Source organism: Podarcis filfolensis (genome assembly GCF_964270895.1).
Source record: "Podarcis filfolensis genome assembly, chromosome: 2".
NCBI classification, from domain to species: Eukaryota; Metazoa; Chordata; class Lepidosauria; order Squamata; family Lacertidae; genus Podarcis; species Podarcis filfolensis.
In genome coordinates, this window is record NC_139605.1 from 88,810,133 (window position 1) to 88,826,417 (window position 16,285).

At 46.5% G+C, this 16,285-nt stretch overlaps 1 protein-coding gene across 3 annotated transcripts in view; it reads left to right on the forward strand.

The window, feature by feature from the left end:
* Window positions 1-16,285, forward strand: part of RHBDF2 (rhomboid 5 homolog 2) — a 64,985-nt gene that overhangs the window by 43,598 nt on the left and 5,102 nt on the right. For all 3 annotated transcript variants that reach the window (XM_083597859.1, XM_083597860.1, XM_083597861.1), the window contains exons 4-17: window positions 282-474; window positions 1,313-1,525; window positions 3,101-3,229; window positions 3,973-4,103; window positions 4,619-4,825; window positions 5,184-5,295; window positions 6,633-6,707; window positions 7,322-7,483; window positions 8,362-8,468; window positions 8,594-8,657; window positions 10,404-10,498; window positions 10,998-11,073; window positions 11,276-11,376; window positions 12,552-12,705. In XM_083597859.1, the coding sequence (XP_083453985.1) occupies window positions 282-474; window positions 1,313-1,525; window positions 3,101-3,229; window positions 3,973-4,103; window positions 4,619-4,825; window positions 5,184-5,295; window positions 6,633-6,707; window positions 7,322-7,483; window positions 8,362-8,468; window positions 8,594-8,657; window positions 10,404-10,498; window positions 10,998-11,073; window positions 11,276-11,376; window positions 12,552-12,705 (1,819 nt within the window). The remainder of the gene's footprint in view (window positions 1-281; window positions 475-1,312; window positions 1,526-3,100; window positions 3,230-3,972; window positions 4,104-4,618; window positions 4,826-5,183; window positions 5,296-6,632; window positions 6,708-7,321; window positions 7,484-8,361; window positions 8,469-8,593; window positions 8,658-10,403; window positions 10,499-10,997; window positions 11,074-11,275; window positions 11,377-12,551; window positions 12,706-16,285) is intronic.

A 16,285-nucleotide genomic window follows, 5' to 3' on the forward strand; every position in this document is an offset into this window, starting at 1 on the left:
GCAGGTTCATGGGGCATGGCAGCGTGGATATTTATGTGTCAAGCCACAGGTTAGCTGGTTTGGTTTCTGAGGAATAAGAAGCCATCTCTCCCCCAGAGTCGCTGCCATGCGGAAACCCTCCCAGAGGGCAGCCATTTTGGAAGGCAAGGGTGGAGAGTTTCTGGAGGAAAGATCTTGTTAGACTGGGTGCAGGCTGTTGGCATCTTCCAGGCAATGTTAACCTGGGCTACTTTGCTGGGCTTCTTCATGTGCGTTGTCCTTTTTCTGTTTCCTACACCCAGGGGAGCAGCTCAGTGGTTTGGAGTCAGCAGCGACTGTGACGGAAAGCGGCAGCATTGGCAGCGCAAAAGCCTGCAGCACTGCAGCCTGCGGTATGGGAAGCTCAAACCTGCCTACCGAGAAATGGAGCTGCCCAGCCAGGAAGTGCCTTCCTTCCAAGGCACAGAGTCTCCAAAGCCACAGAAAATGCCCAAGGTTGGTCACCCCTTGGTGGTGGAGGTGGTTGCCTTGTGCTTCAGAGCACGAGTGGATCAGCTACTCCTGGATTTGCTTGTGGGAGCGGGGCTGAGGGGGGGAGCGGAGCTGGATTTAGATCCCAATTTGGATATAGAGCTTTCTGGAGGAGGGCTGGTAGAGCATGTGCCTTGCATGAAGGAGGTCCCAGGTTCCATGCATGGCATGTCCACTTGAAAGGACCAAGTAAGAGGTGATGTTGGAAGACCTCTGCCTAAGATGCTGCAACGCCACTGCCCATCAGAGGAGACAGAAATACAAGGCTAAATTCTCCAGCAGCCTTCCTTCCTTTGTTTGTTTAGTTGTATATTAGTTGTGGAGGTAGGTGGTGGTGGTGGTGGTGATGATAATAATAATAATAATAATATATTATTTATTTATGCATGCATACATACCCCACCCATCTGGCTGGGCTTCCCCAGCCACTGTGGGCAGCTTCCAACAAAATATTAAAATACAGTAATGCATCAAACATTAAAAGCTTCCCTAAACAGGGCTGCCTTCAGATGTCTTCTAAAATCTGGTAGTTGCTATTCTCTTTGACATCTGGTGGGAGGGCGTTCCACAGGGCGGGTGCCACTACCGAGAAGGCCCTCTGCCTGGTTCCCTGTAACTCGGCTTCTCGCAGTGAGGGGACCGCCAGAAGGCCCTCAGCGCTGGACCTCAGTGTCCTGGCAGAACGATGGGGTTGGAGACACTCCTTCAGATAATACTGGACCGAGGTGAGGCAAGTCAGAAGGCTGCTACATGGAGGGTAATGGATAATGGCAGCCATTTGGGCTCTTGTTTGGTCTTTCAGATTGTTGATCCCCTGGCCCGAGGCCGTCCCTTCCGGCACCCGGATGAGATGGATCGCCCACGCACTCCACACCCTGCCCTGGCCCCAGTGACCCCTGGCGTCATGTCCTTGACATCGTTTGGCAGTGTACGGTCCGGCTACGGCCGCCTTCCCCGCAGGAAGAGGGAATCGGTGGCCCATATGAGTTTCAAGGCAGCTGCAGCTATAATCAGAGTGAGTTGTTTTGTTTTGTTCCTCTCCTCTTTCTTTACTGCTGTAGAAGATGCTTTTTTGTGTGTGGGGGTGCTGCTTCCTTACCCCTCTTCTCAGCAACAGTACAACCAGATATCTGAAAACACGGGGAGTTTGTGTTGTCCTTCTTCAGAAGTTTCAATTCGGGTGAAAAACGAAATAAAGAGAAATCCTAGTATTCTCCAGTTCTTCCAAGTAATCTTATTCCTTCTGATATCATGGCTGTGAAGCTCCATGCGGGATAAAGTTTTTTGAGTGGGTTGGGGTTTTTTGTGTGTGTGGTGTGGAATAAAATATGATATATGTCAATATGAAAGTATGTCGTAGGCCCACCCCAACACATGCATTTTAAAGGGTGGAATGGTATCATTGTAATCACCATGAGCAGAAAAGAAAAACTTGTTTTGTAGGATCAACGCAAACAGTGTCATTGATAATACTGTACATTTAGCTGGCAAAACGCGCTAAATTGATACCAAATCCTAATTTCAGTGAGACCCCAAGAGCCAGTGATTATTGGGCAGACTCCAGTGTTGTGCAACTGCACTTCCACTTGGACAATGGAGCTCCCTTTTTCTTTTTAAATAGTTGTTATAATTTCAACCCTCCAGAGCAGATTTTTGAGAGCATGAGGGGAAGCCCGAAGTGCAAGCATAAATCCGTTCTGCTTGTGCACAGAGAAGCATTAGACCCTAAGGCTGGAATTAACCCTGCTTCCCTAGAAGTAAGCCCAATTAAATTCAGTTTGACTTACTTCTGAGTAGACATGGTTAGGATTGCACTGTTAGTCCTTGGGGTGGGCGCATTGCTTGGCATCTCCAAGCCCCTTTTTCAACTTTTAAATTCAGTACTTAAATAGACTACTCCAGATGGCATGGGATGCCAATGCTTTTTGATTCTGAACTTTCAAAAGTAAGTTGGTTGCTGCTGCTGCTGCTCTCCTGTGCTGTTTTTAGTGTCAAACTGGTGGATCTTTTCAAAACACTCTTGCTTTCAATCAAACTTTTAGAAGCATTGGAAATCCTGACAGACGCACAGCTATGGATTGTGACATAATCCCGTGATCTGCCGACCCGAGCCATTAATTTTATTTGCTTATTTGAAGCATTTCCCCTTCACCCCATGTGCAAACATTGAAAAAGCAGTTTACAAACCATCCATAAGAAGATAATAAATCAGAAGAACCACCAGATGATGCTGTTGTATGGCTCAGAGGAAGTGAGGCAGGCTAGGACTGAGAACAACTGCCTTGGAAACCATTCAGTATTAGTGCTTGGTTTTTCTGTGTGCAAAGCTACCCTCCTGATATTTGTGCAATTGGCTTGTATCCCAACAGTCTGGCTGAACAGGATGCTGGTGTAGCTGTGTTGCTCTTGTGTGTCGTTCTCAGTTAACCCATATTTGTAGGTTCAAGAGTCTCGACGTGAACTCTTCACCTTGCCCTTTCCATCTTCAAAAGGGCAGCACCCCAGTAACGAACACCAGGACCTCTCGACTATTAATAGAAAGTGTTTCGAACTTGCTCACTCACTGTTCCAATTTGATTTCTCTGAAAAGGGTCGTTCGGTTCTGGAGCCCTCGGCACCGAAGCGGAGATGCAACAAGCAGAGCTTTATGTACCCCAGCTTCATGGATGAGGATGTGGTAGATGGCATGGATACGTTTGACTCCTCGTTCTTCAGCAAGGCAAGCATGGTTCCATGGCCTCCCTGCTCCACCCCTTCCCAAGACACCCCCCCACCCCCGCTTTGATGATGTCTCAGGACTACCACCACCACCATAATCTCTCATGGGGAAAGAACTGCGACCATTTCTCAATGAAGCCCCTCTGTTGGCTGTAGGAGGATCTTAGCTTTACTGAATCCTCGCTCCCATCCCTCCCCTCTTGCCTAATGGGATGCCGAAGCTGTTTTCTTCTTTCATATTCATGTACTGCTTTTTCCCCATGGAGCAGCCACAGTGCATTCACTGAAACCAGCCAGCTAAAATAATGCAACATTTAAGCAATTGATCCATGTGTTGTTGTTAGCCACAAATCTTCCCATCGTCTGTTAAGATGGACTTAATTGACCAATGTCTGGAACGTGAGCATGTTGTTTCCTGTAACTGCCTGCAGTGGTGCTGCAGCTAGCATTGTTCCAGTGGCTCTCATAAAGTTGGGCAACTATGTCGGTCATTTAACAAGACTGAGTCTTGTTCTTGCCAACTAGACAATGACAAGCAGAGAGTTGTTTCCAGTGAGACTTCCCCATCTCCCCTCAAAATCTGCTCTGGAAGCTCCTCCAACCCTCTGGAACAGATTTTGAGGGTGTGTGGGGAGCGGGGGCTTCAGGGAGAAGTAGAGGGAAAGTTCCATTGCACAAGCAGAAGTCTGTTGTTCTGATAGAAGCAGTGTTGGATATAACCCAACATTTCTGTCTCTCTTGCAGGTTGACGCTCATGATGAGTTGTGCTCCATGCCAGATGATGTGTTTGAGTCCCCACCCCTCTCTGCCACTTACTTCCGAGGGCTTCCTCAGCCAGAGGATGGCAAGTCACCTGATGCTGAGCAGCCATTTCAGTAAGTCTTGGGTTCCGCTTCAGAACGGCCCCAAGATCTTCATAGCAATGCATTTCTGCAAGTCTCTTCAGCCTGTAGCCATATCTAAGAGATTGCCACCAGCAGCATTGCATGGAAGTGAAGGCAAACATTTATCCTCAATGCCTACAGTGCGATGGTTGGCTAGCCAAGAAACTCCCTCTTTGGTGGTGGCCCCCCTGATTGTGGAATCCTCTTGCCAAAGAGGCTTGCCTGGTGCCTGCTTTGTCATATCAGAAACAGCAACCCCGCCCCCCCAAAAGAAAGATCTGGGGGATGGGAATGGGTGTTGTAGGGGAGGCAAAACAAAACCACATTTGATGCCTGAGCAAATGGGTGCTCTCCTAAAATACAGGAGAAGAAACCAACCCTCTATATTTATGAGGGGCAGTGGGGACAGAAGCATTTTAAAGCATTGGTATCCAGAAATGGTTCAGTTTGGGTATCTGTGCTGCTTTCCGTACTTCAAATCACATAAGCCCTTTCTTCTCTTTCAGGCGGGCAGGACCTTCTCGGGGTCTGCCAGCGGTGGCAGCTGGTCCAAAACGGGGCAAGCGGATTGCTTCCCGGGTGAAACACTTTGCCTTTGACCGCAAGAAGCGATACTACGGGCTGGGAGTGGTGGGCAAGTGGCTGAACAGGACGTATCGGCGGAGCATCAGCAGCATGGTGCGCTCCCAGCTGGAGCTCACGGACAGCCACAGGTGGGAGCATGACTTTTTCACTTAAAGCATGCTGCCGCCGTCACTATAACACATCATCTGCTTGCAGGAGTCTGAACAAGGCTTTGACCATCTTGCAAAAACCCTCCTGGTTCCACAGTGGTTCCTTTTTTCTTTTTTTAAATGACAAGGAACATATCTGCATCACCTCATTGGTTCCTAGCTGCTGTGCATTCCTTCAGTTCTATATGTCAGATTAGATGTGTCTTTGCACGTCTCAGGCAAAGTCCTTCAAGGTGTACATTGCTAAGAGTATTTTGTTAATGAAAGCTCTTCTAGGAATAACCATGGCCTGTGGTGCTTGTCTCCTCTCCCATCTTTTCTTCCATGTCGTGACTAGACCCTACTTCACCTACTGGATCACCTTCGTCCATATCATCATCACCCTTCTGATCATTTGCACCTATGGGATTGCTCCCATTGGCTTTGCCCAGCATCTGACAACAGCATTGGTGAGTCTTAACTATGTGAATGGCATTCTACAGTACTGTCCTTTAAAAAGCCTCAGAGTGGCTAATAACAATTAAAAACATCAGATCACTACAATGCAAATAATTTAGATGGGCCTTTGGTGTGATCCTGCAGGGCTGTTCCTAGTCCAGCTGAAGAGGTTCACTTTCTCCATTTGTGGGAAACCAATTGATTAGTGGTTACAGTGACCTTGTTGAACGTTGACAGCTGCCAGTCAACCAATGTTGGCCTGCGGCAGCTGGGAAAATTAAGAATCTGATCCACTGGCCAGATCCAGGTCCTCACCCCTGCCATAAAGAGTCTGAGATCTGAGATAACATTGACCTCTTAAGGAAGTATATTCATAATGAAGGAGTCACCACTTAGAGTACTCTGCCTCTTTTACCAGCCAAGTATTAGACAAGCACACGTGCAGTTGGTGGCATTCTGCAATATACCCTGGACCCAATCTTCTTAGGACTTGAAAGGTCAAAAACAGCACTGTGGATTGTACCTCGAAACTGTCTGTCTCCCAGTGTAGGGCTTTCAGCACAGATGTTACAGCTTTTCTAAAACTAGCTGCAAACGACAGGCCAAGTGCTGGCACATTTTGGAGTGACTGGCATTTCCAGAGTCTACCAAGGCAGCCCTCTATTAGGCAGAAACAAATTGCAGTGCTCTTTGGACTCCACCCCCCCCCAAACCATGGCTGTGAGCTTCATTAAGGTGGTTAACTAAGTGTCTGCGGATTTGTGGTTGAAGACAAAAGACGGTACATCCATCACATTCAGTATTCATATTTATATTTAATTGTGTTTTCATTGCTTCTTTTAATTTATTGTATTACAGATTTAACCCTATGGAATTCAAATTGTAACACAATAAAATGTGATCTGCAGGAAATACAAGAAGCAATTAAAATCATACAGCACCTAGCACTATGCACTACAATTGCTGCCACGGGCAGAAAAACCTTTTAAGTAGTCTGCCAAGATTCTCAGCAATTTTCAAGTTGTCCCCATAGAGTAGGAATCACTGCTGTAGAGTGAACTGGCTATCTGGGAGTCAAAAGCTTTGCAAAAAATTGCAACTAGAAATGCCAGCATATCTAAACAGAATAACTTTACACTAAACAAGCAAGGACTGAATGTATCCTGCCAGATGTGTGACACTGGTCACAAATGCAGTTCAGCTAAAGTTTTGGGTTAGGCCTCCTTTAGCTTGGCATGGAATCCCACCTGCCTTCCCTGATGGCGGAGTGGGGAGAGTCCGATCTGGCCTTTGTCTCTGGGTGCTTGCCACATCTCTTAGCCAGGGAATTTCTCTGCTGTGTCTACAGGTGCTGCGAAACAAAGGCGTCTATGAGAGTGTGAAGTACATGCAGCAAGAGAACTTCTGGATTGGCCCAAGCTCGGTAAATGTTGTGCTTCTGTTTCGTTTGCCTTGTTGAGATCGTGCTGTTTAAAGGAAATTCAGTGTACGGCTCTTCAGAGTGCCTTGAATCATCCACACCCCCATAAAGCTTGCCTTACACTAGACCGTAGCTTGTCTGGAGTGAAATGAAGCATGATTTGCTGGTTTGGACAGAACACTAAACCAGGGATGTTGGATTGTTTCTCCCGTGTGCTACTAGGGAGGAGCAAAGTGACCTAGAGTAACTTTGGCTTGCCTTGATACAGTGGTACCTCGGGTTACATACGCTTCAGGTTACACACGCTTCAGGTTACAGACTCCGCTAACCCAGAAATATTACCTTGGGTTAAGAACTTTGCTTCAGGGTGAGAACAGAAATTGTGCTCTGGCAGCACGGTGGCAGCAGGAGGCCCCATTAGCTAAAGTGGTGCTTCAGGTTAAGAACAGTTTCAGGTTAATAACGGACCTCCGGAACGAATTAAGTACTTAACCCAAGGTACCACTGTATATGGATGAGGCCGACATGATGCCAGGGTGGCAGCGTTGGCATTGAGAAGTTAGTCTGCCAAACTTCTTTTTCATTGTGACTCTCCCCGCCACCCCTTTTCGTTTCAGATTGACTTGATCCACCTGGGAGCCAAGTACTCTCCCTGCATGAGGAAGGACCAACAGATTGAGAAGTTGATCCAGAAAGAGAGGGATCAAGAACGCGAGTCAGGTTGCTGCGTCCAGAATGACAACTCCGGTTGTGTTCAGACTCTGCAGGTGGACTGCTCAGTGAGTGAAATTGCATCAGGGTTTCTCTGGTAGCGGCAACTAACTCCTTTAAACGTTGGCATATTTCAATCTGTGGCTTGGTGGCCCTGCATTAACGTTGCCTTTATCTGTCATGCCATGAGAGGTCTCAGTTCTCTGGATGATAAGGCAGAGGGGCACTACTTGAGTAGGAAAATGCCCCTTTGCCATCAGTATTGTTTGCTCACATTTTGGATAAATTGCAATTTATGTGACCAGCCAGAGCCCAGAGAAGTTAATGATTGTTTCAGATTTAAAAAACCATTCATAGAATGGCGCTGTGGGTTAAACCACAGAGCCTAGGGCTTGCCGATCAGAAGGTCGGCGGTTCGAATCCCCGTGACGGGGTGAGCTCCTGTTGCTCAGTCCCTGCTGCTGCCAACCTAGCAGTTCGAAAGCACGAACTGCAAGTAGATAAATAGGTACCATTCCGGCGGGAAGGTAAACGGCGTTTCCGTGCACTGCACTGCTCTGGTTCGCCAGAAGGGGCTTAGTCATGCTGGCCACATGACCCAGAAGCTGTACACCAGCTCCCTCGGCCAGTAAAGCGAGATGAGCGCCGCAGCCCCAGAGTCGTCCGCGACTGGACCTAATGGTCAGGGGTCCCTTTACCTTTACCTTTATGTCTTAAAATTGGAATGCTTTGGCGGAGGCAGACCTGAGGTAACACATTCTCAGTGATGTCCCCAGCCATTAAGAAAATATTTCCTGTGTCAAGTAGAACATTTGTATGAGCAGGCCTCTCTGGTGGGATTCTGCTCCTTTGAAAAATAAAAGTGTGTGAGAGAGAAATGAGCACTAATTATGTATGTACGAGTGAGAGAGAAATTTAGAAAGTCGTTTCTTTGTTTCGCGCATAGGAAACACTGGCTACTTTTGTAAAGTGGCCGGATAATTCACCAGCTTTTGACCTCAACAATTCCAGTCGGAAGAGGATTTCAGGAGCTGTGTGCGCTCAGGATCCCAGGTAAGAAGGGGCATGTGGAGGGGGGGAAGAGGGGATACATATGTTTAGAGCTGTAGTGGAGCTGGGGGAGGTGATGCTGTGTATGGTAACCCCTCATTACTTGTTGGCTATCTGTCCCCCAACAGGACTTGTGAGGAACCTGCTTCAAATCTGCCACACATCTGGCCTGATGACATCACCAAGTGGCCGGTAAATATTCCTTCCTTCCTTCCTTCCTTAAATTGTTTGGCACAAATTTATCTTGCAAAATATTTGTACGGTGCAAACAGAGGTGGATGCCCTTTTAGAAACTTTTGCTGAGTGCGGGCGGGGGGGGCACACACACGCACACACACACACAGAAGTGATTTGTTTATGACTGCCATGTTATCTAATGCAAAGTCCAAGCTGCTTCATGGAGACTGCCTTACGAATGGGACAGTCCACTGAGGAAGGCATTGGACATATACTGCATGCAGCTGCATGCATGCATCCCTGTCCATCAAACTCAAGCAAGGAAAGACTTGGGTACGCTAGTCTTTTGCATGGCATGCAAGGCTGAACTTTAACAGAGATGGTCTTACTGAAAGACAAAGGTTTGAGGTTTGAGATTCCCCCTTTATTTCCAGATGCATGCAGACGTGGATGAAGAGGGAAGAAGGCTGTAGCTGTGCATTGTGTGTGTGTGTGTGTGTGTGTGTGTATTTTAAGGAATGTATTTACATGTGCACATACAGTGGTACCTCTGGTTACGAACTTAATTTGTTCCAGAAGTTCATTTTTAACCTGAAACTGTTCTTAACCTGAGGTACCACTTCAGCTAATAGGGCCTCCCATTGCCGCCGCGCTGCTGGCACACAATTTCTGTTCTCAACCTGATGTAAAGTTCTTAACCCGAGGTACTACTTCCGGGTTAGTGGAGTCTGTAACCTGAGGTTTTTGTAACCCAAGGTACCACTGTACACGCAAATGCACACGCTCAAACGCCAATCTCTTCTTCCATTTTCCTTCTGCCTTCCAGTGAAACGGATCCTAAATCTTTCTGTGTGTAGGATTATAGACTCTAGTAAGCTTTTTAAAAAAATCACAGCCCAGGACTTGGTGATATCATGATTCACACCCCTAGATACATGGACATGTTCCACCTAGTTGCTGTCAATTAAATTTTGGACAGAAGATAAGGTAGAAACACTCACTGTAGTTAGGTAGTACCTGCTGGAAGGATAAACTGTGGTGTTCTCATGTTCTCACCCACACTTGACTAATGACTCATGATGGCTGAATCCTGGTTTGGTTGATGATGAAATGGTACTACTCAAACCTCTTTTATTCCTCTCTGTTGTAATCCACACCAAACTAAATACTGTTGGTAGACGGTATTGTTTGTTGCTATGTTATGCATTTTTGGGGGGTGTTTTTTCTATTGCAAACTGCCCTGTGATCCTCAGATGAAGGGAGGCATAGCAATTTTATGAATAAATAAGCAAATTTCTCCTAGCAAATCTTTCCGCTTGGTGATTGCCTGTTGGAAAATAATGTGCTCTGGCTGGAGGACTAGTCATGAGAAAATAGCTAGGGGTCTTAGAATCCCTGAACCTGAGTTTATACTAGATGTGCAAACAATTTTAAGAGGACTGTTGGTTTAGGACAGGGACAGGAGAACCTCTGCCCCCTACCAAATGTTGTTAGTCTCCAACTCCCATCAGCCCCAGACAACCTAGCCCATTGTCAGGGGTGATGGGAATTGGAACCCTGCATCATTGGATGCTTTATGGGCTCCTAATCTCTGGTTTAGGATATCCTCTTGGTTGTGTTCCAGTCTGTCTGTCGCCTGGTAGGTCATTGTAGTAACTGACAGTAGTGGTTAAATGATAAAACTGGCAAGTATGCTGAAGGTAAATTACACATGGATTTACTTAAAGCCTTTTCTTCTAATTGTAAACCTTTTATTTACAGATATGTACTGATCAGGCCAAAAGTAACCACACTGGGTTGTTACATATAGACTGTGACATTAAAGGAAGGCCATGCTGTCTTGGAACCAAAGGCAGGTAAGTACTCATGTCTCATGCGGCCCTAAGTGATGGTGTTAGCAGCCACAGACCTGCCTGCTTCTCTTATTTGGGTAGGAACTTGCCTTTGATCCCGTCAGCTTCCTTAGCAATCCCAGGTCAGTTAAGGGAAATTATCCTTTCTTAACATGCTGAATTACAAAGAACACTCAGCAACACCAGAGCTGAGCTTTTAGAAAGCTTGTATCTTCAGAATCCTGAGATCTAGCTCCTTAGGTTTAGGTAGGTAAAAGAAATAATTTTAACTGAGGAGTCACCAATGTTTTTTGGCCAGTGAGTAGATTTGGAATTTTGAGGAAGTGGCATGGGCACCAGTAAATCCAAAATGGCTGCTGTGGGGTGGGGGGGTGGCATAATGGCCTGTGTAGGAGAGACTGAGCAGGGAAAGCAAACATACTTTGGATTGTTAAGGGGATATTAACTGAGACTTTCCACAGGAACAAACCCCTATAACGACATTTCTCTCTCTTTGTACTAGTTGTCAGATCACTACTCGAGAGTACTGCGAATTCATGCATGGCTACTTTCATGAAGAAGCAACTCTCTGTTCACAGGCAAGTAATGTCCCAGGGTTTGTAGGTGGGAAATCCTTTTAAAGTTCAGCCTTTCTTGAAGTTAATATGACCACTTACATGCTAGGAAAGTCCAGTAAGAAGGTGAACGAACATCAATTCTATCACAGCAAAACTGGGTTCAGAGAGTTCCATTTGTCTACATGCTTTAATGCTCTCTCTCTCTCCCCTCCCCTCCCCCCAGGTACACTGCATGGATGAGGTGTGTGGCCTTTTGCCGTTTCGGAACCCAGAGAGTCCTGATCAGATTTATAGACTCTGGTTGTCCTTATTTCTTCATGCAGGGTAGGTGAGAAGATTGTGGGGAGTGCAGTGCCTTGGGTCTGAGCCTTTTGGGCTCTGTGGCTGGTTTTTTGTTTTGCCTGTCAAAGCCTTTTCATTGAAGCTTTTATATTCCACACATTTTTCAAGACCTTGTGCAGTTATTTTCTCCCCAGCACTCTGCTGCGTTGGTCAGTCAGGCAGAGAGATGGTGGCTGTGGATGATTAAGAATTTGAACCCTGGTCTCCCCAGTCCTTGTTAGACACTCTGCCCAGTGTACCACTCCAGCTGATCACTGGTTTCAAGTGCCTTTGGCCCCGCCTTGCCTGTCAAGCTGCAAGAAATAGATTGAAATCTGCCTGAATTTATTTTGCATTAGGAATCTCAGGCTCTAGAGACATTCCACCTTCTAACTTTGTTTCTGTGACACCCCATCCTTCCTGGATTCCTATTTTGTTATTATAACTGACACACCTGTTTCTGTCAGTCTGACCCAGACAGTTTAAATGGAACTCTTCTGGTTGTGGCCTGGATTTATGGTCTTGGGTTTATTGCTCAGGACTTTATCTTGCAAGGATGCCTAACCTATCCTTGGGCCTTTGCCCCCCTCACGACCCTCTAAATTTGACCTTTGATTCTGTGACTGAGTCCTGGCAACGTGCCCTGGCAAACTGTCCCTTTTTGAATATTGACTTCACAACCACTTGCACAAATCCAGGGATGTTTCTCAAATTGCCAAAGGCCCATAGATAGATAGATAACTTTATTCGCATTAGCCAACGACCATGGCAACATAAAACAAGCAATATATACAAATAAAAAAGACAGCAATGGGTAAAAATGGCAATCAAATGACCAAGATTATCGTTCAGATAGTGGCCCTTAATCTCATTGCACCCTCGATAAACCTAGCAACCTTTGCTGTTGTCTGATCATTTTGATCTGATAAAAGAAAGAACAATGTGGCCTCAGATGGGCAGCCTAGGATGGTAAGAGTGGGGTAATGATCTCATTCCTCAGATCTTTATAAAGGGGACAGGACAGGAGAACATGAGCCACTGATTCAAGATTGCCAAAGGCCCATTTAGCATGACGGACATTACTTGTGAGTTTCTCAGATAAGAATGGAGGAAGGAATGCTGTTGCGATGCCAACTAGGAGCTCAAATGCAAAGCATCCGTCTGTCTTTGCCCTGTAGGGTTATCCACTGCCTGGTGTCGGTGATCTTTCAGATGACAGTCCTCAGGGATTTGGAGAAGCTGGCAGGCTGGCATAGAATCTCCATCATTTACATCCTCAGTGGCATCACGGGCAATCTGGCGAGTGCCATCTTCCTTCCATACAGAGCAGAGGTAAGTGCCACCTTCATGCAGTGGGGAGGTTAAAACCCCTTTTTTGGAGAGTGACTAAATAGTGAACTCCTTATCTGAGCAGCAGTTCTTATGGATGCACTCTCAAGAAGGAGAAATCAGCAGGCTCTGGCTGGCTGGCTAGCTCAGGGCTCAGCAAACTTTTTCAGCAGGGGGCCAGTCCACTGTCCCTCAGACCTTGTGCCCCACAAATAACCCAGAGATGCATTTTAAATTTTTACTCATGTAAAAACATGCTGATTCCCAGACCGTCCACGGGTCGGATTTTGAAGGCGATTGGGCTGGATCTGGTCCCCCGGGCCTTAGTTTGCCTACCCATGGGCTAGCTGGACCAATTGAATGAGAGCACTCCATACAGCAGCATTTTGTCTTCATGTGACTTCCTCTTGTGTGTGACAACCTAAGTAGAAAATGCCCCAGCTGTATTCAGAACTGGGCATGCCCATGGAATCAGAAGTGCCGGAAGACCTAAAGCCTGCAGCCCTGCAGATGTGGTAGGACTACAACTCCCATCATCCCTGACCATTTGCTATGCTGTCTAGGGGTGATGGGGATTTGGAGGCCCTTGAGATCTGGCAGGCTGCAGGTTTCCCCCATCCCTATGTTTAAAGGGAAGGGGGTTCGATAAGTCTGAGCAGCCGGCAAGAATGCCTTTCCTCTATACAACAAGCTCTGAAATTGACAGTGCAGAAATGAGGTTGATAATGAGCAGTGTGTGTGATCCGTACGATGCCACTGTGATTTTAGCACCAGATGTTCAGGTGTTAAAAATATTTGGGAAAGAGAAGAAGGAAGTATCTGCTGAGTGGGGGGGAAGATAAGAAAGACTAGGGAAGGCACCCCGTGAACAATGTAAATAAGGTGGCTGTAGTTCTTGCACCCTCCTGCACCATGTCTGCCTATTGGAAACTCTACTCGAGGTATCCCTCTAGTTCCTGAAGTCACACAGAAGTCGCCACACATGCTCTCGCATTTCTTGCCACCCCAGAAAAAGAGAAGTATGGAAGTGGTGTTCTAATGCCATGTTTGGTTTGAATCTCAGGTGTAATTGAAAGTAAACTGGACATAGGAAGCTGTCTTTTACTGAGTCAAACCATTTGTCCATCTAGCTTGGTATTGTCTACAGTAACTGGCAGTGGCTCTCTAGGATTTCAGGCATGTTCCTGGCTTTCTGTGTACAGGTGGAAAGGCCTGTGCATTGAGAAGCATTGATATCTGGAGACGGGCAGTCCCAAGAGGGCTTGTGTCATTTGATATTTCAGCATATTTGAGTAGGCCTCCCCATAGTTCTCTTGGCCATTATGGAGTCAGTGCCCTCTTCTGCACTCATTTTTGATAGGTGGCTGACAACTTGAGTTGCTCATGATGACAACCCTTTGAATGCCTGGAAAAGAAAACGCAAAGAAGCGGTGGGGTTGTGCATGCAAGCCTTGCCCCAGCGTTTGCATCGATTTGTGAAGGTCTAAAGAGGGCTTCTATCTAGGAAACCCCCTGTTGGAAACCTCTATGTGGTTGGAAATCCTGCACACTTTTAAGTTGTGTTCATCTGAACGTGCTCAGATGCCCCCTTCAGGCCTTCATCCTTGATGCAGGAAGATCTTGGTGGTGCATGGCAGGACCAGGATATTGAACAAAGCGCACACACACCCTGCACACTCCCTCTGCCCCCACAATTGTTGCTTAGAAATGAAGGTGGACTTTTGTCATCTGCCATGGAAACATCTGGGCCCATTGTCAATCTTACTGTGGAGCAAACTGGCTAATGGGGTTTTAAAAGGGAAATCTGTGAGCTGCATCTGGCACATTGGCCTCCTGTTGTGTTCCCTCGCCTTGGAGGGATTATTTCAGGAGCTGCTTTCCCTTAGATTTATCCTCCCACCTCCTCTGCTCCTCTCGGCCCACGTGAAGGGGATGTTACTGCAGGTGAGTGATGTCATGACCCTGAGCGAGCTGCCAGCTGGCCAGCTGCCAGCTGACTCCTGACATCGCCCAGGCACGTGAGAGCAAAAAGAAGCTCTGCTTTGGTTTCCTTGAAGATATGAGAAAGGAGATTTTGCAGAGAGTCATAAGCAGCTACAGCCAGCAAGGTGGAGCTATCCTTTTACTCAAGCTTTAAATTCCCCTTCCACGCGATTTGTGTGTATGTGTTCTTGCATGCTCTTCAACACAAAGGGCTCTCAGAGTGTCTCTCAAACCAATGTCAGGTAATAAAGCATCTCTCCAATGTCATGTTCCTCTGGAGCAAAGGTGGTCTGGCTCAGTGTGGTGTTCAAGCTGGAAGGGCCTTCCCCTTGCAGGCAGTGACCAGCTCCTGTGTACCAAGGCTGGGAAAACTCAGGCCAGAGGGGATGCTTGTAAACCTCAAGACCCCTCGTTGTGTCCCTCATGAAACTTCCAGGCTACAGCCTTCCACTTCCCTGCTCCAAACCCTCCACGAGTGCTTTTGACTTGAATGTGTGGTGATGCCCCTTGCTTGACTGGATGGGATGTTGTTGTTGTTTAGTCGTTTAGACGTGTTTGACTCTTCGTGACCCCATGGACCAGAGCACACCAGGCACTCCTGTCTTCCACTGCCTCCCGCAGTTGATAGAGGGGTGTTTATGTGTGTAGGCCTGACCTTCTGTTTGTAGCTAGAATGTACTCTACTGTACATCATATATGTGGCTCCAGTTAGTTTTGCCTCTGACCCCACCCACCCCAGCATGTGGCCCCCACAAAGTTGTTCATTATGGAATGTAACCCTTGGTATGGGAAAGATTCACCGCCACTGCTATCTATACTAAGACTAAACTCATTATTTGAGTGCCTATTCAAATGGCATTGTCCATACACAAGAAGGAAGGTATCAGCAGACTTAGGAGACCCCTCTCCCAAGGTTTACAGAAATCCAGAATAACTTAAGAGGTGGGGGGATAACACCAGAGGTGGAGGGCTGCTGGCCAGGATTATTGAGTTTGTGTCCCCAAGAAATTCCATTGCTTAAAGGCAAAACAAAAGCTCTGTCTGATGTGCACAATTTAGAGGCATAGAATTTCCTTGAGAGCAAGTGTAGCAATCTTTCCACCCCCCCTTTTTTTTGCTGAGGGATATATATGTGTGTGTTTATACTACTCTGAGAGCTCTTTCACAACACACTCCCATGGATGTTGTGGGGTGGGGGGAGTTATCTATGTAATAACACTGATGGTGACTCTTCAAAAATTAGTGTGAATTAGCCTTTAGCTGTCTAGTGTCTTATCAACCCTTTGGAGAACTAATTGCACTTTAATCCTCCAGAAGATGGTGAAAGAAGCTTACAACTGTGGGGTTGTGTGTTTTTTTTAAAAAAAAAATAATCCCAATGGACCTTGACTTGAAGATAAATGTGCTTTGGATCAGAACTTTAGACTTCCTGTTTGGAAGAAAGAGGGATGGCAGAAACCTCTGCACCTGCAAAATGACAAAGAATATTGTCTTGTACGTAATTTCATTAGAAAGACTTAAATAGATATTCTACGTATGTACGCAATTCAGCTCTCCTGGCAAAAAAAAAAAGAAGGCCATTATATGAGCTTACAGCAAG